General features: G+C 41.8%; 1 protein-coding gene across 16 annotated transcripts in view; it reads right to left on the minus strand.

The window, feature by feature from the left end:
* AKAP13 (A-kinase anchoring protein 13) overlaps nt 1–27,431 on the minus strand; it is a 342,746-nt gene that overhangs the window by 177,002 nt on the left and 138,313 nt on the right. For 15 of the 16 annotated variants that reach the window (XM_089906833.1, XM_030764022.2, XM_030764018.2 and 12 more), the window contains exons 4-5: nt 21,966–22,262; nt 11,632–11,815 (exon numbers count right to left, since the gene is read on the minus strand). In XM_089906833.1, the coding sequence (XP_089762959.1) occupies nt 11,632–11,815; nt 21,966–22,262 (481 nt within the window). Of the gene's footprint in view, nt 1–1,521; nt 11,816–21,965; nt 22,263–27,431 lie in introns of those variants that run through there. The other variant, XM_030764020.2, reaches the window with a different exon arrangement.

Here is a 27,431-nt window from a genome sequence, read left to right on the forward strand (position 1 = left end):
TAAATAAAATGTTACCAAAAGTCCATTGAAAAGATGGTATGCCAATGTATTACAAATGCATTCTACCAGGAATTTGGTCTTCTCTGTTGTTCTTAAGTTCATATTTCAAGATATTTAAAAAAAACATATTTTCAGAAAATGAATAGTCTAGGTTATGTATTTTTTCATTTATTCATTCAAACATTCAACAAACATTCATGCAGTACCTTTTATGTTCCTAGGTACAAGAAATACATTGATGAATAAATAAGACAGCCAAGCTTCCTACCATAATGGAACTTATAGTATAGAGGGGTATGATTACAGTTTAGAGGTAAGTGCTTTAAAGAAAATAAAACAAGGTGTTTAGCACAGAAAATCCCCTGGAGTGGAGACAGTGGCTTCTGAAGATAGGTGTCAGGAAAATCTTTCAGGAGATAAGGCAATTGATCTGAATCATACAAAAGAGCCAGCATGTGGAGTTTACTGGGACAGAATGTATCAGGCAAAGGGTACAGCAAGTACAAAGAGCCTGAGGTAGCAACCAGCTGGCCAGTGCAGCTGGGGCCAGTGTAGCTGTGCAGTGAAAGCAATGGAAATAAAGAGAATGTTATGAAATGAGGTCTGAGAGTTGCACAGAGTTTGGATCTCATGGAGCTTTGCAGATCATGTAGGAACCAGAATTTTATTTTGAATGGGGTGAGAACATATTAGAAGGAGGAAGCCAAAGGAGAAAAAAAGCAAAGAACGAAGCCAACAATACTAGTACAATTAGTATGGTACCAGGTGTATATTACTGACTTTTAATCCGTACAACCAATTTGAGGCAGGGGTCAGTGTATTTCCATTTTTCATGTGAGGACACTTAGGCTTAAGGAATAGCTTGCCCCAGTTCACAGTTAGTAAGTGAAAAGGCCAGAACTTGTACCCAGATCTAATTCTAAAACTTCTGTACCTCTTTACACTATCCACAGTAATACTTACCCTCTAACAGTTTCAAACTATGAGCACATATTCAAATTATGCAAATTCTAAGTCTGATACAATATTTATCAGAAGCTAATCAGGTATACTGGGTTTTCTGTTATAAATTTTATAATATCCACAGCAAATTTTCAACTGGAGAAAAACACAAATTAAGACACCATTCCTCAGAGAGAGGATTACATCATCCAAACTGAGTATCCATAGCTGGCCCAAAACCTCAAGGTTTATGTATGTGGTACAACAAAATTCAATAAGCTCAGAATGAATTCCAACTTACTTCCCAGCATTCCGGTTGTTATGCAACAGTCAACAACCAATCTACCTCTGCCTTCTTACCTTGTCTAGCACGTTGCAACTCAAGAATAAAGTTCAGTATGATGCTAACGTAAATGTAAAACCCTGTCAAATCAACTGCAGAGAAAAACATTTTTCCGGTACTAGTCATTCAGGCGGAAGCTCAAAGATACTTGCTAAGATACAGCAAAAAGCCAGATCAAATGGCAGAGAATAAACAATGAAGGTCAACAATGCAACAGTTTGGAAGCTGATACTCACTTATGGCTGCCCAAGCACCACGAGTATCGCAAGCCCATCTTATCTGGGTCCTGGCTTTAACAGCAGAGGAAACCCAGCAGGCATGTTTTGCTCAGTCTACTTCTGACAGGAACTGCAGCATCTAGTTCCTTATTTGAGGGTTACAGCAATATCGTCGATGAAACCACATCACCCTAACAGTGCCAAACCTCAAGGAGTCCTACAGAATCAACCACAGCTCCACTGAGATGGAGTGGGAGAGGCTAAATGCCAGAAAAGGGGGAGGGAGGGGGAGGGAGGGGGAGGGAGGGGGAGGGGAATCACTGATCCACCTCAAAATGAACAGGAGGCTACTACCTTAGGTGTCAGTAGGGAACTCACTGCTAGACTAGTTATGCATTCACAAACATGCAGATTCACTAGAAATTTTGGCACTGATACTCTGTTTTTGTCCTCCCTCCTTCCTTTTTGACATAGTACTGCCACTCTGCCCTTAACAGCTAGAATGGGAAGAGCGCAAAGGAAAAAGAACACATAATTTGAACAACTACTGTGCATCAGCAATTTGGTACAAATTCTATGCTGTTAAATAATTTAAAACAAAAGTTTTATAAGGCAATGGTTAGAACACAAGCTGGAAAGTTGGACAGACTTGGTTTGACTCCTTACTCTGACGTTAACCCTGTGGGATCTTGGACTACTTACCCAAATTTCTCTGCAGCTCAACTTCCTCATCTGTAAAGTGGGAGTGACTAGGTTTGCTGTGAGGTCAAATGACCTCGAATGTAAAGTGTTACCAGCATAACGTTTGGCTCTCCCAAAGTGCTCAATAAATTGTGACTATATGGGTGAGTTTGACCAGGAAAAAATACATCAGAAACTAGATGGTGGTGCAAAGAGATGTCATATTCATGTAAAGCTGAGTGACTTTCCAATGACTCTTCATTCCTAGCTCTCCAAATAAAGGGACATGCTGAAGCTCCTAACAACTTTATAAGCATGTTCTCATTTAATCCTAACAGACCTATGAGGTTCATGCTATCATTTCCCATTTTACAGATGAGGAAACTAAGGCTCACAGATGACAAGCAATAGGGATGCACTCAAGTTCAGCTCTGCCATTTTTAAAAATTTTTATTTTTGGCTGTGTGGACTCTCTAGTTGTGGTGCGTGGGCTTAGATGCCCGGCATGTGGGATCTTAGTTCCCCAACCAGGGACTGAACCCGCGTCCCCTGCATTGGAAGGCGGATTCTTAACCACTGGACCACCAGGGAAGTCCAGCTTTGCCATTTTAAAGGCCAAACAGTTGAATGCCTACCAAACATGTATGTGATCAACGATCAAGTACATAATTTAAAGTGCACATCTCCTTATCTGCTTTTGACGCAAAAATTCTAATGACCACTTAAAGCATAAATGTGTATTTACTATAAGAGTAAAACACTACAATAATTAGTGTTTGTGAAAACTGTTAATGCTATGCACAATACAAGAGTGTTTCAAATGATTAAATTAATAGAGAAATTGCTTGACAGTTAATATAAATATTAAAAGAGTGCAATGGCTAGATAACTTTACGAAGATCATTTTACCTTTTCTGAGCCACAACTGTTTATAACAATTTAAATGACAGAAGGAAGTATTACAGAATTATAGATATTATATTATATTAAAAAAACCCTAATTCTGATTAACTTTTTGTTAACTCATTCATAACATTAAATAAACATTCACTAGAATAAATGTTTTAAGTTGTACATATCTCTTTCCATTTAAGCCAAGTGTCCTTCAAGGGAAAATTCTATTTGTAAATTAGTCATATCTTAAAAGAAAAAAAATTAAAAGCGGAATGTCAACACTGCCACCTCCAAATTTACAAGGAGAAATGGCCAAAACCATGTATAACAACTAAGACAAATCATCCTCAATCCAGATATAAATGTATGAAGAAATGTATTAGAAAAAAATGAGGTACCTCAAATATGTTTTGGTTTTGCTAACCAAATACTTCAAGGATATAACAATATACAGCCGTGCCTCAGTATCCGCAGGGGATTTGTTCCAAGACCCCCCACGTATACCTAAATCTGTGGATGCTCAAGTTCTTTATATAAAATGGCACAGTATGTAGTTATAAGTGTATATGGACACTAAACATTTGAACAAAACCTTGTCAAAATGATTGTTTTACAATGTTAAACAAGTTCAGCAGCTCAAGTACCTTTGAGATTCAATAAATCAAGAATCCTAAGTACAAAATTCTGGAAAATTCTGAAAAAAAAAGTTCTGGAAAAACTCCCCTGAATTATAATCTCTATCACCCACCTGCTTAGAGGTACTAATGCTCCAGCAGAGAGTGTGCTGTTAATGAATTGGGAGCAATCTAGAAGCTGGTAATGCTGAGAAATTATTGTTCTTCCACTATAAAACTTTTAAAATAAGACTATTAAATCTTAATAAACATACAGAATTACATTTTATACTATTCCATATTTATTCCTGTACGACACAACTTCATTCTACACTGGTGATATTCAGCTTTGGTCGCATATTGATTTTAGCCAAAATGTTTATTCAACAACCCTTATTTCTTTCCTTGCTTAAAAATCATTTTTATTTTTGTTAATAATAAATGCAGGTAAAAATTTCAAGTCATTCTTTCTATTGGTATGCCTTGAAGGAAATTCCAAAATTGATCAAATAATGTGTAATATACTAAAGGTTTGTATTTTTTAGAGGGTAGAAGGTGCCAACTGATCCTTCATTTTTCTCACATACACCCATCAAGTCCTATACTCCAGGTTCACGTTTACTTCCACCTGGGTCTGTAGTGAAGTCAGAAATACTTTCAAAAATCACATGCTGTTGCCATAGAGAATTTGTTACCACAGGTTAAGCTGTGTAACTTCATAACTCTGAAGAAAACCTCTGAGGCCTAAATGTTACACCAAGAACAAACATAGGCTGGGGCCATTTGCGCGCATACAGCAGGGAGAAAAAAGAAGTGTATGGTAGGAACCACAAGACATATGAAATGGCTTTGTTATTCCAACCAACTTCCAATACCCACGCATCTTCTTAGAAACCCCAAGACAGTGTAAAAGGCCATGGGTTTTGGATTTGCAGCCTGGTTCAAATTACTGCTCCATAACTTACCAGCTATGGTGATCACCTTGTGATCTGAAGATAATATGCCCACCCCCAAAGGGTCTGGGAGAGGAGAAAACGTGAGAATTTGCACAAAATGCCTAACACAAATACAATAAATGGTAACTAGCGTAATTGTTAAATACATACAAACATTATCCTCAGAAAGTACATTTTGCAATTTTCCAGCAGGTTGCCAGATAGGGCAATCCTGAGATTAGTAGTTGAATGCTTTAAAAAAACTATGAAATGTCAAAATTCTTAAAATGCTTCAGTGAGAAATTTACCAAAAAAGGGGGGGAAAAAGTCACTGTAAGTCAGATCTATGAATCACTGTAATTAAATTAGTTTGGTTATAAGTCTGACAATGTTACCAAACATGCCTCCTCACAAAATTCTATTAAAAGAGTTTAAAAACAACCAAACGGGGCTTCCCTGGTGGCGCAGTGGTTGAGGGTCCGCCTGCCGATGCAGGGGGTGCGGGTTCTTGCCCCGGTCCAGGAGGATCCCACGTGCCGCGGAGCGGCTGGGCCTGTGAGCCGTGGCCGCTGGGCCTGCTAGTCTGGAGCCTGTGCTCCGCGACGGGAGAGGCCGCAGCAGTGAGCAGCCCGCGTACCAGAAAAAAACAAAAACAAAAAAAAACAAACGACAGGCTTGTGAATAATGGCAACTTACTAACTATATGGCCTTGGGCAATCTAGCCTTTCTGGGTCTATTTTCTCATCTGTAGAAAAATACTGACTGTATTAACTATGTCTTAGACGTTTCTGGAGAGGTTTTAAATAAGAACACATGTAAAGCACCAATGCAGCAGGTAATCAACATTCAGTAACTGTTACTGCCCTTCCTCCTCTTTCTAGTTTCCACTTAGTCCTACCACCTTATCTTTACCAAAACACAAAGATCCAGATCTTACAATGAGAAAGGAGGATGAGTGAATGGATAAATGGAGGGATAGATGGGTAGGACTTAGGCCGGAGAAATGTAAAGTAAAAAAAAAAAAAGAAAAAAGAAAGAAATAATTTTTTCTCTCTGGCCATTATTCTGAAGATTAAGTTTGTACATTTGTTTCATCCTTTCCCCTCCTAAGCAAAAGCAAAGGCTCCAAACTTGTTTTACACCAGATTGGGCTACTGAGGACTCACTTGTCTAGTACCTGAAGAGAACCCTAAAAAGGCAGCCACTATGTTAACAGAACATCTTGCTCAACAGGACTCGGTTCCATTGTGAAATATGTACACTTGAGTACTAGCTACTCTACCACCTGACCCTGACCCAGGTTTCAAGTGCAAATATGTCAAAAGAAGGACTTGGGAACTACAGACACAGACTGAGAGGGGCCAATACTGCATGCTACAATAATAAACCACTGACTGAGAGCCTAGTGTTCGCCAGGCTGGGTCTGTGCTCTGCATATGCACACGGGTCATCTCAACCTAAGCAGATCGTTCACTGGACTCTGAGCCTGAGCCTGGTTTGTAGCCTTGTGATGTTGGGCAACTCACTTTACCTCTCTGGCCTCAGTTTCCCTGATTATAAAACAGGGATAATGCCACCGACCCTCTCATTAGGCTGTCGGGAGAATCAAAATGTAAAAAGACAGCCTAAGGGTAACCAAAAATAGTTTTAAAACCATATGATGGGTAATACAAATGTAAAGATTTTAGTGAGGATCTTGTTCTCCTCAGGAAAGTAGAGGCTAGGACTAAACGGAAAGCCTATTACCCTTTCCTAATGAAGTGCTGTTCATCCAGTATCCCAGGGGCCTTTTCCCAAGTCTCTTTCCTTCTGTCAAATTTTTGTAGACGGAAGAATATGGGTCTTGGAATTCCACAGATGTGTGTGTACTAGTAGCTCTACCATTTCTATAAAGCCTTGGCTAGTTACTTCAATTCTCTGAGCCTCCATATTTCATCTGTAAAACAGATAATACATATTTCAAAAGGTTGTAATAAGGTTAAAATGAAACATTATGTGTAATGTACCAACCATGACTTCTAGTGCATTGTAGGCATTCAACAAATAAAGATTTGTTGAACTGATACTGAAAATGAGATGAAGTATGAGGACAAATACTTTTTTTTTTAATTAAATATTGACATGTGAATTTTTTATTTATTTATTTATTTTTGGCTGTGTTGGGTCTTCGTTTCTGTGCGAGGGCTTTCTCTAGTTGTGGCAAGAGGGGGCCACTCTTCACCGCGGTGCGTGGGCCTCTCACTATCGCAGCCTCTCTTGTTGCGGAGCACAGGCTCCAGACGCACAGGCTCAGTAATTGTTGTTCACGGGCCCAGTTGCTCTGCGGCATGTGGGATCTTCCCAGACCAGGGCTCGAACCTGTGTCCCCTGCATTGGCAGGCAGATTCTCAACCACTGCGCCACCAGGGAAGCCCGAGGACAAGTACTTTTAAACTCACTCTTAGGGCAAATAAAATATTTTCGCACTTTTATGTCAACACTAGAGAGTTGAAATTCTTCAAAGATATACTCTTCCTGTAAGGGTAACAGCATTGTAAATGATTCCTTACCAATCTAGAGTTCCTAGTTCCATCAACATCACAGCATATATCAGAGAGCCAAACTAATTTTTTAAAGTGTTATCTATTACACAAGGGAATAATTGCAAACTCTTATTAAATAGGGATGTCCAAATGCTGCCTGAAAATACTTCAAGACTGCGTCCATACTTTCTTAATGTATGAAAAATTGATGCAGGCCTAGAAGGAAAGGAAAATTAAGAGCAATAATAGATAACATTTATGTCAGTCACTGTTTTATGCCCCTCTCTCACTGAAATGTTATGCATTCTTTTGTTCATTTCTCAAAGCAACCCCCTGACGATAGTCCTCTTATTCTTCCTATGTTACAAACAAGGCACTGAGGAGGTTAAGTGGATCACCCAAGATCACATCGCTCCATAAGAGGCAGACCATGGAGTCAAAACTAGCCTGCCTCACTACAATTCTCCCAACCTTTCTACTAACTGTAATTCACTGAGAACTACAATAAACATTACAAAAAAAGATAGTGTAACCAGGGCTTTCCTGGTGGCACAGTGGTTAAGAGTCCGCCTGCCGATGCAGGGGACACGGGTTCGTGCCCCGGTCTGGGAAGATTCCACATGCCGCGGAGCGGCTGGGCCCGTGAGCCATGGCCGCTGAGCCTGCACGTCCGGAGCCTGTGCTCTGCAATGGGAGAGGCCACAACAGTGAGAGAGGCCTGCGTACCACAAACAAACAAACAAACAAACAAACAAATAAATAAATAAAGATAGTGTAACCAGATCAATCAATGGGAATATGAGTTTCACTGATCAGTGAACTATCATTTCACTGATTTTATGACTACATAGGAAACTTTCACATAGAGCCCCTTAGAGTTTAACAAGGTATCTGCACAAATCTCACTTGGTTCTAACGACCTGGTGATGTCAACAGACTAGATATACTATCCACAAGGAATGAGAAACATGAGACTCAGAGTGGGTAGGTGACTTTTTGTGAGTCACACATTCTACTAAGTGAGGAAACTTAGATTTTAATTACGTTTTTCGTCCCTAAGCAATTCCACCATACTATACCGTCTTTCTTCAAGCTGCAATATTTATAACCCCTACATTTGCTCCAGGAAATAACCATAATCTGCGTGACAAATAAACCCTGATTTTTTTACATTGTACACACCCAGCCCTTAGTTATCATTCTAGGAAGTAGACATTATTATCCTTTTTTAAAAAAAAATCAGATGAAGACATTGAAGCTTAGACAGGAAAGTTACCCAACGTGACCAAAGTAATACAGCTAAAAATGGCAGAGCTGAAATGCAAGCTTATGCTCGACTCCAAAGTTTGCACACTTTGCCATTACCAGGAACTGCCTCTCAATCTCAGCTCTAATGAGTGACCCAGGTCCTAAGATTTCTTATTTGTCATATGTGAGCGAGATATCAGGCAGCATCTGGCTCTAATATTCTCTTGTTAGATGGCTCCAATGCAAAACTCATCTAATATCATCACTTCCTATCATCCTAAACTAAGAGCCTGAAGACTCGGGTTCTCTCCCTACACTGCCCATCGCTAATTAAGGGACCTTGGGCAGGGTGTCCAACCAACTCCTCTTCAAAATGTGGCAGATGACTGTGCATCTACGTAAGAGCAGAAGTAGATGTAGGTGTTCTGGGTACTCTTCCAGGACTAAGATTTCTCAGGCAAAACTCGTAACATTTGTGTTTAAGGTGAATTTTCAGATCACAAATGCATCCATATTCATAATGTAAATCAAAATACAAGCTAAAGCAAAAGAGCTATAAGTCAACAAAATCTCTCTCTTCCCTGTCACTGAACAAAGTGAAAGTTAACAGTTCCGGGTTACAGAAAAGGGGAACTGCCAAAAATGTCCTAAATAGAGTTCCCTAAAGACATGAGTCTTATTTAGAGAAAGCGTCTTCTTCTAAGCACAGGAGAATCAATTTTCGCATAGAAATGACTCAGTTTATCAAAATGGACTATCTAAATAAGCCTTAGGCACACAAACACAAAAATAACTTGGACCCTAATAAGCACAATGACCTCTCTTTCCCCCCCTCAATAAAACCAGAGTAAGCAGCAAAGAATTAAAACAACAAATTTATTTTGGGAGAGGTATAAAAGGAGTAAAATAAACTTGATACTTCAGTTAGGGCTGGAATAAATGTAAAGTCTATATACTTCTATTAATAAATGTAAAGTGTATATACTTCAATTTCGTATTAACTGAAAAGAGAGGATAAGAGACAGGCCTATACGAAAATTTTCAATTTGAAAGGGGGAAGGGGTAAGAACACCCAAGTCTAAAGATTTTAGTGAACTACTAGAAAGATATCAGCATGTAGTGGAGCAACTCTTAACTTTCCACAAACCTCTTTGTGAATTTCACAAAACAAGCTCTTTATTCAGAAACACACGTGCATAAACTTTTACCTGTAATTTCAAAGGATGCAGATCCCATGAAGTCTACTCTTGGGTTCTTTGACTCCTAGGGGTGGAAGGTGCTCTGGACAGCCTGTTAGGAGATGTGGCTTCTGTTTCTGGCCCTGCCACCTTGTCATTCTAACCCACTCAGTTTCCTCATCTGTTAAAGATGATCTTTCCTGATTTCATGGTTGAAATTCTAGCAAAGTCTACTGACATCACAGTTAGAATGAAGGATTTAGGAAAATCGCCACCCGATCTTTTTTAAAATTGTTAATTATAACTCAGCATTTTTTTCTAGGTTGCAGAACAATAACAGCCAGAAGAATCTCAGTTCAGAGCTAGATCTGCAGCAAGGTGCTTCTACTCTCCTACTACAGTCCTCTATTCGAAGACTTCTCAAGTTGGCTTTCCCTTACCCATTCCCCTTCAGAAGGAGCTAAGTTGCTCTCCAACATGTAACAGAGGTAGCACTATAAAGCAAGCCAAAAACTATTCTCCAAGAACAAACACACTCTAGTTTCCTTAAAGCTGTGCTGTAAGAATAGTCTTGTGACATCCTCGCCCAGCATATAATGAAGCTGTTGTAATCACTATTTCCCCATTTGGATGGCAATCCTTAACCAACTCTGCTTCCCAGCAAAACCTCTGAGCTCTAAGATTGAATTTAGAGAAACTGCACTTGAACTTCACGATAGTTATACTAAGATAATTGTTTCAACTTCTGGGAAGAGGCCTGTCTTCCTAAGGCCATGAGGCAAACAAGCAGAAGGAATCAAATCACTGGCCAGATGGGAAGTACAAAGGAATGGAACATATCACTCTCTGGAATACTGTCCTAGGAGAGCTCAAGTATCCAAAGCTCATCTGAGATGAGGTGTGCCCCTCCTGCCGTCATTGTATCTATAGCACCCATCAGAAAGCTTTCTGCAAAGAACCTTCTGTCTGGCTTGACTGGGGAAGTTATAAGCATGGCAGATAAAGAAAAACAAACAAACAAAAAACCCCTATTTATATAACACTAAGTACCATTACACTCTGCGATCTCTTCTTGGCCCTTCCAGATAACCCCTCACACAACAGCTTAAAATGGTAAAAAAATTAAATGCAACTAAATTAAGTCTAACATGGGCAAAATGTCTGAGAATTTGGGAATACTGACTTAATTTTCAAGGATCCTTCAAAAAATAACACAGATCCAATGGGATTGATTCTTGTTTAGATTATGTGGCGGAAAAGATAATGATGACCATAAAGCAATAAAAAATCATTAAACAAGAGAAACTATACTTGAAATTTTCTGCCTTTTATAATATTTCAATGAAAAGTGTTGGCTGTCATAATGCATTTATTTTTCTATTTATTCAAGAAAAAAGAAAAAAGAACTCTTCTAATGTTTTGACTAACAACCTTCCTTCAAAGGACTCTCTAAAGAGTCAGAATGTATAACAATTGAACCCACAAACACATAGACAGGATTTCCTACTGCACGTTTCCAGGACAGCTCAGTGGCTTTTTACTGCTACTCATATGAAGAGACCACTGCTCTCGATTTTATTTATAGAAATTACATTCAAACCAAAACTCAGTGTTCAGCATACTTTCCATAAGCAATTATTAAAGTATTTCTAGTTAACTCTTTCAAATCTTGAAGACATACCAGAAAGAAAAGTATATGGTACAGAAAAAATGTTTCCTCTGTACTAAACTGGGAAAAACTGGATACCTTGGTAATGGAGTGCTACCCCTACAGACCAGACTTATTCTGAGTTTTCAGTAAAATTTAAGAGGCATGAAGCAGTAAGGGCAGGGAAACAGAGGAGAGAAAAAAGATGGGAATATGACTTACTTGTGTTACTCTCAGACAATGAAGTCGTGAGCGGGACCAAGCTTATAAACCTCCAGAGAAAGGCAAGGCACAGAGCTGAGGTTTTAGTTCCTGGCGAAGGCTGCAGATGCCAGGGGGGCAGGGCTGCTATGAATCGGGGGTGGGGCTGGTGGTGAGAAGAAGGAAGTGGGAAGAAGGAGCACTTACTCAGTTAGAAGCCTGTGCAGCTTGTGATAACCCCGCTCCAAGGCCAAGCTCACAGGGGTCGCTCCTTCTTGGTTGTGGATGCTGAGAGCTCCGCGGCCACCTGGCTTCTGCAACAGGAACCACGTCAACCTCAGCAGCCCCAGCCGCACAGCAAAATGCATCAATGTCTCTCGGGGGCCACCATCTGTAGATGGAGGAGAAAATGAAAATCAGTGAGGAGGATGTGAAAACCCAAAGTAAACAAACAAAGAGATGGTTCAGGTAAACACCACTGCCTCCAAGCACCTAAGATCCTCAAGTTAAGCCACAACATACAACATGAACAATTTTCTTGTGGCAGAGTAGAATCAGCTCTCAAAGACAAAATGAAGCTAGAAAAAATATAAGAAGCAAAATCTCCAATAGGAGACAGTCCTACAAAAGAGAATCCATTTCTATATTCTGATTTAATGCATTCAACAAATTTATACAGGCAGATTTTAAGGGTGACTGTACTACACATATGTTCTTTTCCTGAAAAGAAAAAGAAAGAAAGAAGTGAATGCAGCCTCATAACATGGGGATCGGGATCCAAGGGGAATAGTTATTGGGGCTTAGACGGGTATATCAAAAAGGGTATAATTACTTAAAAAAAAAAATAACACCCAGAGAGCAGTTGGCTAGTTAAACACTAAAAACAGGTTCTGCTTGTTAAGTACACACAGGTCTTTTTATTCTCCCACATTAAGGGCAAATCAAATTGTTGGCACAGCCAGCTTTTTTGGTTGGTTGCTTAATGAAAGAAAGAAATGCATCTCCAGGCATAAGAAAGACTAACTCCGAGATGATATGCTAACACCTTCAGAAAGAAAAATATGTGTCTATTTCACCTGAGGTGAAGTCAAGGTCCCTTCTTGGTACAGAGTCACTTTGAAAGTGGCAGAGGGGGCTTCTCTGGTGGCGCAGTGGTTGAGAATCTGCCTGCCGATGCAAGGGACACAGGTTCGAGCCCTAATCCGGGAAGATCCCGCATACCGCGGAGCAACTAAGCCCGTGCGCCACAACTACTGAGCCTGTGCTCTGGAGCCCGTGGGCCACAGGTGCTGAAGCCCGCATGCCTAGAGCCCATGCTCCACAACAGGAGAAGCCACGGCGGTGAAAGGCCCACGCACCGTGGTGAAGAGTAGCCCCCGCCCGCCACAACTAGAGAGGTGCCCATGTGTAGCAGCGAAGACCCAACACAGCCATAAATACATACATACATACATACATACATACATAAATAAGTTTATTTTAAAAAAGGAAAGTGGCAGAATGAGGAAGGGCTTTGGAGTTAGACAAATCTGGGTTCAAATTTGGCATTTACCATCATGTGACTGGGCATAATCCATTTCAGTTCTCTGAGCTTCATTCTCTTCATCCCTAGAGTGGGGTACCACCACCTCACTCCCATGGCTGCAGTAACAAATCAGGGGGGTAGGTGACATGCTAGTCGATGATGGCCTGTAGCAGGCACTCATTGAATAATCGCTGGGTTCCTTCCATCCCCACCCCACTTCTCTGTCCCTCCCAACTTCCAATCACATTCTAGGTTCCCTGGCAACATTCTCTGTGCCTAGGGCATCCTCTTGTGCCCAACCTGTTAAGGCGGGAGCTACAGCTGCCCCAGGGCTTCAGTACACAGCCCACGATGCTGGCTTACTCAACCACAGGGACCACCACTCAGGGTCTGGAAACGGGAATGGTGCCCTGCAGTTGTGCTTGCTTTCATCTCCTCGGCTGAGCTAACATCGCTCATTCCCCGTGGCTTCCCGCAGGTCTCAACTTCCTCACTGAGCATTCTCAGACTTCTTGGACCCCAGTGTTTTCTCCTTACACTGAAGTCCCCAATGCTTCTGTACGTGAGCAGCACGGTAAGAATGAAGGCATCTTTGACCCTGCAGTTGTACATGAACTGCACTGTCTTCTAACATCACATGTGCCTTAGTCTTGTCTCCTTACTGCCGGGGTAAATTTCCTTCGAAGCAAAAACTATCTTTCATATTTTATACTTTCCCTATAGAACTCTGCACACTGACTAATTCAGGACTTATATGATGTTCAGCACAGGCACAGGCTGGAAAGACATCAACACTACAGAAGAAAAACCACTGCACGTGTAGGTACAAATTTTAATAATCAACAACTCAGAGCAGGCGGCCAGGCCAGACAAAAGGACAGAAAGAACCTTCAGAAAAGATCAAATATCACCATCTAACTTGTGCCTTACAGTTGTTCACAGGCACTCTGACATCCTTATCAAATACAAAAAAGCTAATAAGGTATTGCCCAGGAACCAGGTGATTTTTCAGAGACTAGCTAAGTCCGGTCTCACTACCTGACACCTCCTTAAAGTAGTTTCCTCTACACCCCCGCCCTTTCTCATCCCCTACTTGCTCTGAGTCAGCTCAGCCTTCAAGAGTAGAGTTCCAACACCAAGAGGGGAAAGTGTGGGTGGCGGGTGGTGGTGGTGGTGGGACGAATTGGGAGATTGGGATTGACATGTATACATTAATATGTATAAAACAGATAACTAATAAGAACGTGCTGTATAAAAAAATAAATAAAATTAAAAAGAAAAAAGATCTCACATTCCTGGTGGGGGGGGAAAAAAAGAGTAGAGTTTCAATAACAAGGCCATACACCTGCTCCAAGCTGGCACCCCAATTCCAGCACCTGCAGGCTCCCAAATCTCATCCTAACGTCCTTAGCAGCAGGTGCCACATGTGCTTTTAGGTCACCCCCTCTCTGCAATCAACAGATAATAAGGAAAGTAATATGTGGTGAAGACTAAGTGCCGCGCACTGGGCTAAACTGTTTGTATTCACTTTTATCATTCTCACAATAACCCTGTGAGGTCTCGTTATCCTCATTTTGCAGATGAAGACAGGTTAATTACTTACTCACAGCAAAAATCATCAAGATTTGAAAATTCTTGTGTTGGGTCTAGAAACCATACCCTTTCCATTACTCCACCCCTTTTCTTTTTGTAAAAATCAATCATGCAAGCATTCTAATGTTGTAGTTTAAAAAGTACCTTCTTGGGGCTTCCCTGGTGGCGCGGTGGTTGGGGGTCCGCCTGCCGATGCAGGGGACATGGGTTCGTGCCCTGGTCCAGGAGGATCCCACATGCTGCGGAGCAGCTGGGCCCGTGAGCCATGGCCGCTGAGCCTGCGTGTCTGGAGCCTGTGCTCCGCAACGGGAGAGGCCACAGCAGTGAGAGGTCCACGTACCGCCAAAAAAAAAAAAAAAAAAAAAAAAAAAAAGTACCTTCTCAGGTTTTCCTCCAAAAATAATTTCTCTTACCTAACATACCTTGCATCATTGCTTTTGTTCCTTTTGTCTCAGTTTAAAATCCAGAGCACCTACAACTTAGAATCAACCTCTTTACTCTGTTTTTTTCTCTCTTGTGATCTTTGTGTTTTCCCTCTGTATTGTAAGAGCTACTCAACTTTGTTTTTCAGGTCACTAACTGCATTTCCTATGATGTCAATTGGGTCCTTTATCCCCAATTTGAATTTAATTATGCTCTGGGATTCTGGATGTCCTTGCATCATTTAAGCCAACTCCCTTCCATCTTTGCCCTCACTGTGATGGCTTTTTTGCAGTAATTAAAGTGCCTAATCAGTTGACGTAATAAGGAAGATTATCCTGGCTAATCTGGGTAGGCCTAACAGAATCAGTTGGAAGGCTTTAAAAGCAGGGCTGAGATTTCCCCTGGAGAGAGAAGAAATCCTGCCCGAGGAGGACAGCGTCAGGCTGTGCTCGTGGAGTGCCATCCAGCTCAGGATTTCCCCTTCCTGTCTGAGGATGACAGCTTTGGCTCATGCTGGTGGGTTTGAGCTTGCCCGTGATTTTCTCTTCCACTCCTACCCTACAAATTTTGGACTTGCTTAGCCAGACCCCACCATTGTGCAAGCCATTCCCTGAAGCAAATCTTAATACATATTTTCCTACTGATTCTGATACTCTGGGTGACCCTGACTGACCAAAATCATTAAACTTATTTTTCTCCTGTTGCTTCCTTCTCCTTCCTTCCTTCCTTCCTATTTTATAATAGGTCTGACTTCTTCAATCTTTTAAAGGACAAATGGCAAACCTCTTCTAAATTTTTCTTTGGTTTCTTAAAGAAAATTAGAGTCTTCCATCTGAATATTCATGATACTTTTCCATTTCCTTTATGCTGTAGTGTTATTTCATAGGCCATATGTTGGCTGGTTAGTTTTCCTGTTTAACCGTGTTAAACTGGCAAAATCTCTCTGTGGGCCCAGCTTCCCACGGAGAAGGTAGGAGAAGATGTCTGAAGTCCTGTTTACTATCTGCTTGTATGCTGGAAGCACCCCTCCACGCATTCCCTCAGCTCTGCAGAGAAAGGCGCTGGGCCTCACAGGCATTAGACCGTGAGAAGCAGGCGAGATGGCTGCACCTTTTCAAGTCGTCAGGTTTTCTGTCTAAGCAAAACGTTCTGAGTTCTGTGAACAAAATAGTATTCAAAGGCTACAGGTACTTTTCCTACCCCATCGATCCATCCTCCTCACAGGACTCTTCGACTGTGTATCTATGAGACTCCAAAATCACCATTCTTTCTACTATTCTGTACTGCTTCTTAAATAAACCTCAAGTCCCACACGATGCAGGAATTCTCACACCCCGTGGGGAAGGTAAACAGCAGGCCCATGTGAGAAACGGGCATTTGGAAAAATGACACCTGTAACCTTGTGACAGAATCAAGGTTTGAGAGGAAACAAAATCTTTTGGAGTTAAAAGTGCTGCCATTACGAGAAACCACTTGTCCTGGAGTCAATCCCTTAGACTATTAAAATATTATATATTATTAAAATATCTTTTAATATTTTATTATGTTCTTTTTTAGCAGCTACGATAGCTGAAAACATACAAAATTACTAGTGGGTGTAGCTAAGGAAACATTTTCTTGGAAAGCTATCAATCTGGAAAAGGTGTGGGAACTAAAACACTAAATGATTACGGTTGTGGTTCTATTAACCAACATCAGATATAAAGAACTGAGAACACACAGGCTGATTTTAGTGCAGCCTGGCTTAAACCTGTCTCATCCTTCTCTCCATCCAAATTTCTCTATGTGGGGAGGGTTCCCATCCCAGAGGTGATTAGATCTTCTTTCCGTTTAGTTATACAACACCATGACTAAATAAGAATGCAGATTTCCCCCAGGACCTCAAAGGCCCACCCTTTGTTACCTGAGAGTTATGCTGATTGCTACTGTACAAGGGTCTTTCAGGGGAAAAACCATCCTGATTCACCATTTCACTAGCCACAGAGGCACTGAAGAGCTGAGACAACTAAGTGAGACTTGGTAACTCAGAGGGAAGATATTCCAACCCCACCATTCACCCTCCACCCAGACGAATCCATATTATTTGCCTTTAAGGCAGAACTAAGGCTAAAGTACAGGGCTTTATGTAACTAGGGATTAAAGAAATCTTGGAAGAATAAAATGGACACGTTCCCTGTTGCTGATATTTAAAGTACGGACTGCCTGCAGGAATAAGGTTAAAAAAAACAGTCTCATTCTGCTTCAAAGAGGTTTTTTCTTTTAAGTTCTACACTGTTTTATCCTTTTATAGAGCATGTCACTTTCCCTCATCAGAGCTCATCAGTGTTCTGTCCTCAAAAGGCTACTGGACATTGGTCATGGTACATTAAAAATAAAGAGCCCGCAAAGTAGCACACACTATTGGATATATTTTCCTCCATTTTACAGATGAAGAAATTGAGAAACAGAGAGATTATGTATTCTGCACAAACTCTCGCAATGAAGACCGGATATCAACAAACTGACTCTGCAGCCTATGCTCTTTCTACTTTACAATATCAAGCCTAAGCCAAGAGTTCTTAACATCATGTTCACGCCTGCGGTTCAGGGAGACTGAATCCCTGAAACAATATGTAAATTTCTGCAGGTAGCCCCTATGTATATCTTTTCCTGAGGAGAAATCCGAGCTATTTTCAAAGGAGTCACTGACCTGAAAAAAAGTTTAAAAGCACTACATCTTAAACGATTAGAGTGGGAGGATTAACCATAAATCTTACATGACTCCTTTGTACAAGTATTAGGCCGGAACACCTGTAAACATCCTAGCTTTCAACAGCAAGTAGTCCCGTTATGTAACAACGTGCCCTATTTAGCTGCATGATTATCCCAGGCAACAAGCTGACTTCGTACCTTCTTCCTTTAAACACCTTTAAAAAAGCATCTGATGTGCAACTCACTGCTGTAAGCAGTGTTCCTTTGCATTTGTCCCCCAACAGCAAGCAAAGACCTCTTAATTGATGCTATTCAGCCTTAAAATACCCACTGTTTGCAGATTCTAATCCACAATTAACTGAACAATTTCAACTGCAGAATGTGAATCCAGCACTTGAAATCACAGCCATTAGTCCCTTGCATGCATTTCACCTTGTAAAGTATACAGTTAACTTGTTCAATTTCTTTTGTTCTTTTGTTTTTAGTTTATGTACAATAAAATTCACTTTTGGGGGGTGAACAGTCCTATGAGTCTGAGCACACGCATAGATTCTTAAAACCACCACCATTAAGACACAAAACCATTTCAACACCCAAAGAACTCCCCCATGATACCCCTCTGTGGTCAGACCTTTTCCCTACTTCTAGCCCCTGGCAACTACTAACCTGTTTTCTGTTCCTACAATTTTGCCCTTTCTAGAGTATCATATAAATAGAATCGTAGAGTAAATAACTTTGGAAACTGACTTCTTAGTGCAATGCATTTAAAACGCATTCAAGTTGATGCACATGTCAACAGTTTGCTCCTTTTTTTATTGCTGAGTAGTATTCCACTGTATGGATGTACCACAGTTTGCATATATAGTCACCCAGTGAGGGAGATCTGGGTTGTTTCTAGTTTGGGATGATTATAAATAATGCTGCTATAGGCACATTTTTGAAAAGATTTTTTTGAGTACATATAAGTTTTCATTTCTCTAGGACAAAGAGCCAAAAGTGGGATTGCTGGGTCATACAGTAAATGTACATTTAACTTTATAGGAGACTGCCAAACTGTTTCCTGGAGTGGTTGTATTATTTTGCATTCCCACCAGCAATGTATGAGATGTTGTTCTGCATCCTTGCCAGTGCTTGGTGGTTGTTGTTGTTGTTGTTGTTTTGCGGTACACAGGCCTCTCACTGTTGTGGCCTCTCCCGTTGCGGAGCACAGGCTCCGGACGCGCAGGCTCAGCGACCACGGCTCACGGGCCCAGCTGCTCCGCGGCATGTGGGATCTTCCCGGACCGGGGCACGAACCCCTGTCCCCTGCATCAGCAGGCAGACTCTCAACCACTGCGCCACCCAGGGAAGCCCAGTGCTTGGTATTTTTAATTTTGGTCTTCCTAAAGGTGTGTAATGGCACGTTATTGTGGTTTTCAGGCATTTCCCTAAGTGTTCAAATTTGATTTAGTCTTCACTAGCACTGCTTGAACAATTTTGTACATCAGAAACTTCAGAAGCACATGGAAAGACTATAAAAATATTAAAGCTGGCGAGCTGCCTATTAAAGACAAAGATGCTAAGACCCAGAGAAGGGAAGGATATGCCTGAAGTCTCAGACCTGTGCTTTTCTAACAGTTCTTTCTAATCATGTGGCGTGAACCAACTATCCAATTCCTGTACCCTCTTTAAACAGGACAAAGCAAAACCACACAAAATAAACTTTAAGCCCCACAAATAACTAATGAAATCCTTTTTGATACTGATTTATAAAGGGCAACCAGAATAATCATTCTGATCACAACACAGAAACAGCATGAGCTAGGTTTCCAAACATTAGATTTCTGAAAAGGTGCCCGTGCCCTGTATAATGGCAAATATTTTGATCTCTAGATCTCAGCAATGCAGAGGTTCTTTGACATTGTATTAATAAGAAAAGGACAAGGGACAAGTGCTTTTCCCCTTCATTTTAGAGTCCACGCTTTCTTTTGTATTTTACCTGGCAGGAGGGCCCCGGTCGTTAACTTGACAGGAAGCCAGTGATAGTGAGGGACATCATTCTTGCAGCTGATCACCGCCTTAATAGTTAAATTCAGTGGGTTTAAGAGAGCCCAAACTAGCAAACACCTCCTCACCATTCTTCCAGGGGAGGAAGAACACAGTTACTTGACAGGTCTGCGGGAGGAGGAACTGAGCGTGCCCCTGGCTCAGCGCTTCTCCTCAGGATCTGCTTGCCTGCGGGGAGGGTGGGGAGGGTGACTTCTGGGTGCTCCCCTACATAACACAATAATCAAAGCTGGTGGACGCTGAAGGGCAGTCCTGTGATTGTCCAGCTCTTTCAGAAATAAAGTAGAAAGGATACGCAACCCCTTCCAGCAAGCGGTCTGAAGTCAGCCTTTCAATCTAGCTTTTGTCAGGAAAAAGGCAAACATTTTAAACTCTGTGTAACTCCTAAATCTTTCCATGATTTGCACTCAGGAGAGAAAGATGATGTTATTTATTGGACTCCAGGTATATGCTGCTTCATTAAATACGTGTGTGTGTGTGTGTGTGTGTGTACACATACATATATATTCACAATATCTAGTAGATGTCATTTGCCACAAGAATAATTACACAGGAAATCCCCTGTCTGAATAAGAGGAACATAAATAGATACTTACTACATCAGTGTTTTTTAAAAAGTAGAGCCCTTCCTTCAATGAACTCTCATATGCAGAGCCAGTAGATAAAATAAACAAGAGTGAAAATACTCTGGTTAAAAATGTGCAGGGTTTTCCAGAGCTCAGCCTGCTCTCGTGCTGCCCCCCAATTACTTCCCAGTCTTTTCCTTTCCTCCAACTGCGTGGACTCTCTAGAGAACTTGAGAAGACAATAAGGAAAACCCTGCTTTGATAATTAAACATGAAAGAAGTATCCCAAGTTACTCTGCTACCCTCCTCATGAAGGTCAGGTCTCTTTCTACACAAAGGAGATCAAGCCTGAAATCTGGGCCCATGGAAGGGAGACACGCCAACCTCTACTTTATTTTGTTTTTTTTTTGAATATTATTTTATTTATTTTTTATACAGCAGGTTCTTATTAGTTATCTATTTTATACATAGTAGTGTATATATGTCAATCCCAATCTCCCAATTCATCCCACCACCACCACCGCCACTTTCCCACCTTGGTGTCGATACGTTTGTTCTCTACATCTGTGTCTCTGTTTCTGCCCTGAAAACTGGTTCATCTGTACCATTTTTCTACGTTCCACATATATGCGTTAATATACGATATTTGTTTTTCTCTTTCTCACTTGATTCACTCTGTATGACAGTCTCCAGATCCATCCACGTCTCCACAAATGACCCAGTTTTGTTCCTTTTTATGGCTGAGTAATATTCCATTGTATATAAGTGCCACATCTGTTTTATCCATTCTTCTGTCAATGGGCATTTAGGTTGCTTCCATGACCTGGCTATTGTAAACAGTGCTGCAATGAACATTGGGGTGCATGTGTCTTTTTTTTTTTTGCGGTATGCGGGCCTCTCACTGCTGTGGCCTCTCCTGCTGCGGAGCACAGGCTCCGGACGCGCAGGCCCAGCAGCCATGGCTCACGGGCCCAGCCGCCCCGCGGCATGGGGGATCCTCCCAGACCGGGGCACGAACCCGCGTTCCCTGCATCGGCAGGCAGACCCTCAACCACTGCGCCACCAGGGAAGCCCTGCATGTGTCTTTTTGAGTTATGGTTTTCTCTGGGTATATGCCCAGTAGTGGGATTGCTGGGTCATTTGGTAACTCTATTTTTAGTTTTTTAAGGAACCTCCATACTGTTCTCCATAGTGGCTGTATCAATTTACATTCCCACCAACAGTGCAAGAGGATTCCCTTTTCTCCACACCTTCTCCAGCATCTGTTTGTAGATTTTCTGACGGTGCCCATTCTAACTGGTGTGAGGTGATACCTCACTGTAGTTTTGATTTGCATTTCTCTAATAATTAGTGATGTTGAGCAGCTCTTCATGTGCTTCTTGGCCATCTGTATGTCTTCTTTGGAGAAATGTCTATTTAGGTCTTCTGCCCATTTTTTGATTGGCCACCCTCTACTTTAAATGAGAGCTGCCGACGACAACAGCAAGCTCTCTCTGGGGTCATTTCACTGCAAGAACAGGACTAACAGCTAAGCTGAAGAACCCAGGAGAGAGGCCACCGAGGTCACTCCGCTATAGTAACTGCAAGGTCTATTCAGCCACCGTGGCAGATGTGAAGACAATCGCCATACAAAAGCAGCCCCATCCAAAAACACAAGAATTCCAAATTCAGAGACTGTGGGTCACTGAAGTTCTTACCATGCGAAGCTGCATCTGTTCCCAACACATTCCACTCTGCTGGCAGCTTCAGGTGCCTGAACGCCAGGGAAACCTTCTCATCAAGGGAATTCACATCCGTGGACGGGGGTCCTGACCGATCCAGGAAACGGGTGAAGTTCAGAGCCTGCTGATTTCCAGCACTGGTTGCCAGGAACTGGGCTGCATCGTAGGCCTCGTCCTGGATGAACCTGAAGTCTTCTTCCGCCACCACAAACACAGGCAGGCCCTCTTTGGAAGCACAGAGCAGCACCTTCACCGTCTCGCAGCAGTCATGACCTAAGGAAACACACGCAGCAAGGAAAACAGGATTAGAGCCCTCTCCTGAAAGGAGGACACTGCTGGGAGTGGGGGGCGGTGCTTCTCGGCTCTTCCTGCGTGACATACAAGCTCCCCTTCCTAAAACAAACCTCTCCTTCGTCCGAGCTCTAACAGCAATCTTCCAAACTTCTTAAAACCCCATTTCCAACTCATCTTTACAATGGCTATTTGCAAATATGAACTGGTTCCCCTACCAACAGCAAATAACTTCGTATTCCAGCTGCCACCGTGCCAGCAGTGTAGTGTTTGGTACTAACAGGCTCTGAAAATCTCAATATACACTGAACTACAGCGGTTCAATTTGAACAAATTAAAGAATGAAAGCTGAAGGACCTTGCAAGGCCTAGCGTACAATGGGAAGTCTAACCCCTCCCGAACTGCGCTGGATCCAAAAACCCAACAGGGAAAAAGTCACTCATACAGGTTACATGGCAGGAATTGTACAGATGCCCCAGAACCTGCCTCACTTTCACCACGATACAACTGAGCAAATGAGGAAGCACTTAGAAAAGTACAAAACGACTTGATTTTATTTTACTATTATGAAGCAATTCAAGGCCTAGAAAATAACTTTTGCTCTGAGATACACGTTCTTTCCTGTAACGTAAAGAGAACTTCAATCAAATCACCTAGGTCACCCAGGGATGACACAATGCTGTGGCTAGAAACCTGGTTGAGGAGAAGCAAGCATGCCAGAGACTGCAGTGCCCACTGTCCAGAGGGGCAGAGACCTCACGAGCTGCGACATTGGCAGCAAGCTACGTGTCACCTCAAAGAGCTCTGCTCAAGTAAGACCAGGAAGGTTTAACAGCAGTGTTTCCCGTGGGGAGGCCTTCCTGGAGAATCAGACTTTCTCTGTGTTTTCAGCCTCACAGAACTAAGTATTTCCAAGATACAGAATATTAATCAAGACACGTTTTTCCTCAACTTTCAGGCACTGATCTCAACTAGCTGGAACTATGCTCCTAACATCATCATTTCTTTCATAAGTATCTTTCTGATGAGAAAAAAGAAAAGGCAATGAAGGTGATGCTTCTGTTTGAGTTGCTCCCCCTGGTGCGCTGCCTGATAAACTGCAGGCACCTGAGGCCTGGGCTCCCCTGAGCCCACCAGCTCGCACTGACCAGCAGCAGGGTGAGGAGGAGGGTCCCTGAATCTGGCTCTCCAGACCACGGACAGCCAACGAGGCTTCACACCTCACAGAACAAAGTAAGCTTTCTGCTGTCTTTGAAAGAGAAAACAATTATTTTTTTCCACATATACTTTTTCCCCAGGGGCCTCCTTAAGCCTTTACTTTGTGACAAAAGAAATCTCTCCCTGCTGTGTAATTTGAGGATGGTAACAAGTATCAATACTTACTAACCAAGAACCTACCACATACCAGGCATCTGACATGTCATTTTCTCTACACAACAAATTTATGAGGTGCATATTGTCCTCACATTACAGGTAAGAAAACTGAGACTTCAAGAAGTAATTTGCCCACGTTTACACACATGTGAAGAAGCAGAATCCATCATTCAAATTCAAGTCGGATGCCAAAGTTCATGGCCTATTATATCATGATGCAAAAGTTTTGTAACACATTGCTTATAAAGAGGGAGGGGTGACAGCTACGTCCCTACCTGTGAGGAGCCCAACTCTTGGAATGACAGGCCAGTATGACTATTAAGCAAGAGGAACAGGTTCATGAACCACCGAGATCAGTCTCCACACAAACGCATAACTCCACCAAGGTGCTCCCACTGCATTCCCAGTGGAATTCCTTCCATGAAGGCTGTGGGAAAGTGAAGCATCCTCTGGCATGCATGCGTGCACACATGTGCGTGGCGGTGTGTATACACCCATGTTTGTATTTCAATTCAATAAATATGTTGAATTTATACGTCTACTATGTGAAATGAAATCAGAAAAAAGAATCTTAATCTTTCTTTGAAGGGCAGCCAGCCTAATTACATAAGACAACAACATCAGGATAAACAAATCAACTGATTCAGGTAATAAAGGTTTGGGTGTTTTTCTGGCAGAAAGTAGTTTTTCTAAACTGTTCTGTAACATTTAACGACTAACATCTGGGGAATTCCCTGGTGGTCCAGTGGTTAGGACTCGGTGCTTTCACTGCTGGGGTCCAGGTTCAATCCTTGGTCGGGGAACTAAGATCCCGTGAGCTGTTCGGTGCAGCCAAAAATAACATGTGGACATCCACCAAGCCTAGCACACTGTAACCAGAAGCTTATCACAGTGAATCTGAGCTCTCCAGAGGTTTATAGTCTATTAGGTGGCAATCAACCAAGCTGCAGATCACTGCAAAATGGGGTGGGTTCTAAAGAAACACATACCATACGACTCGCCAGAGAGGACCAGTGCATTTCACAGGTGAGCAAAAGAAAGGTGGCAGTCAAGAAGGACCTTTTCCATAGGCATCCTGCTCCCAACTCTCCAACCGCAGCGGTTCTTCACTGCAACCCTCAGAACTCAGATGCATAGTCCTATCCTATCCCTCCCTCCCTCTCTATCACTTCTCTAATAATATCTATCTATCTATCACTTCTCCAATAATTTCTCTGTGCCAGGCACCATCCTCAGTGATTTCCTAATAACAGTTCATTTAATTCTCATAACAACCCTAGCAGTAGGTACTATTATTATCCCCATTTGCCAGATGAGGAAATCAAGTCACAAAAATGTTAAGTAATTTGTCCAAGGTTATAAAGCTCCTAAGTGGCAGAATTAGAATCTGAACCCAAGTTTCCTTGCTCTCCTGTCTGCCCCTACACCCAAGATTCATGGAGACAAGAAGGCTTAAACAGGAAATAAAGGTACCATGGAAAAACTAACAGGAAAGGAAGGAAAACACTATGCTCAAATCCTGACTATAAGACTCCTAAGTTGCATGACCTCAGATCATCTCTGCTTCTCCAGGCCTCAATTTCTTCATGTACAGAATAAGGGCAGCCTCTGCAGGCTCTATGGTTTCCCCAGCTGTACAAACCCGTGGGTTTTACCAGGCAGAAGGTGGGGAGAGACAGAAACTTAGGAAGAGATTCCAGGAACAAGAAACAGTTTCAAAAACATAAAAATGGAAGCAGAGAGCAAGTTCAAGGGATGGAATAATTTTTGCAAAAGACAGTTTCAGGGAGATATTAAGTAGGCTACACCTAGATGTTTCGTGTGAGGAGAGACCTGGGTTCAAACCTATTTTGTTACTTCCTAAGCTATGTGGCCTGAGGTAAATGACAACTTCTCTAACACTTTAAAATCTGGAGAGTATCCTAATCTCGTAAGTCAAGAGCTATAATTTAGAAGACTCCTCTCAAATTCTGTAATACTATCACCCAAAACAACATATACAGGCTCATTTCACTTCCAATCAAACTAGACAGACAGACAGACACAGCAATACATATTTCAGTCAGGATAATTACTGTTGACCCTTTAACAAGATAGGTTTGAACTGCCTGGGTCCACTTATATGTGGATTTTTTTCTTCAATACTACATAGATGTACTACTATATTTACGATCCATGGTTGGCTGAATCTCCGGATGCAAAACTATGGATACATAGGGCCAACTAAGGGACTTGAGCATCTGCAGATTTTGGTGTCCACGGGGGTCTTGGAACCAATCCCCTTGCAGATACTGACAGATGACTGTACTTTAAGAATGTTGTGGTTCTCATTCATGAATCTCACCAGTAATTATAGCATTTCCCATTTATTCAGGATTAAGCTCATTTTTAAATTCCTGACAGTCCTTTGAGGTAGATACAAATAAATGTCAATAAAAACTAAACTTACAGGTTTCACAATTCAATGATGAGAATGTGAATGTGGGATCCAAATTGAAATTCTACCTTCAAAACTTAAACACACTCTTAGAAGAGATATTAAACTAACCTACAATAATGACATCCACTGCCCCACCCATCCAAACAGTTATTCTTTCTTACTCATCTCCTTCCCCAAGCCTGTGCAGCAGAGGTGTCTGAGACACCTGAGAGCTTGAGCCAGAAAGCGAGTCACACCGTTGCTAAAAGTTAACATCATCGCTGCTCTGTAAAATCACCTCCTGTATATACACAGGGTCCAGGCCATAGTCCAGATCTTCAACTTCATCTCACACTCTCCTGCATAGGCGCACACGCACGCACACACACACGCACACACATAGCCAAAAGCCATGGTGAAGCAATACCACCTTAACTCAAAACTGGAAAGTGCAGGCGTAATACATCTACACAGAAATCTATCTGAAATTGCAAAAATGACTTTACTTGGCTAGGGCGGGGTGGGGAAAACAAAGAGGGAGAAACAGAAGGTGGTTTAGGGGTGTGTATGTCTGTGCACATGTGCTTAGCAGCATAAGCACGCATAATCCTTTCTGCTGCTTTAGCAGAATCTCTTAGAAGGTGGATGGGTGGATGGGCAAACTATCATCTGCTCTATTTGTGCAGAACTAAAACAAAACCGTGTATTAGAGAAGGCAGAATGTCAGCAAAGGCCATGAAATAGATATCTAGGAGAAGCCATCCAACTGTTAGCCCAATATTTTCCCTTTAGACGTGAACTCACAATCTGAAGGAGAAACTATGAATCAGCCTAAGTAAAATGTGCCATAAATCTGGAATTTGTTTGGTATGATTATAGGCTTCTTTTTCCAAAGAAAAACTGAGGGTTAAAAGAGTGAAGAACTGAGGGTTTCCTGGCTCAGTCTTTATTAAACTTTCAGTAAATTGGAAGAATTACTACTGAGCTCGAGCAAAGTGCCTCCCCTACCGTCTGGAAAACCACCTCTCAAGGCTGGCAGGGCTACTGTCTCATATTCACGTTTTCTATTAGGCTCAAATGGTTCACAAGATTAGTGTTTAATCCCTATGACCTTTCAGATAAAGCATCTAGAAAAAAAAATCAACGTTTTTCAAAAACAAAGGTTATGTAATATGGACCCATTAATAAAACTGATGTCACTGCATCTGTACACATAAAATCTCTTACTACCATAAATTAGCTCTAAAGACACAACTGTTTTCAGGGGCCATTAGTCTTATGACTGCCTTTGTACACACAAAATACAAGGTATTAACGATGTCTACATCTTCAGGGCAAAAACATGGGGATGGGAAACT

This window comes from Delphinapterus leucas, chromosome 2, assembly GCF_059928025.1.
Source record: "Delphinapterus leucas isolate spDelLeu-1000000601 "Yukka" chromosome 2, BTC_Dleu_Yukka2, whole genome shotgun sequence".
Classification (NCBI taxonomy): domain Eukaryota; kingdom Metazoa; phylum Chordata; class Mammalia; order Artiodactyla; family Monodontidae; genus Delphinapterus; species Delphinapterus leucas.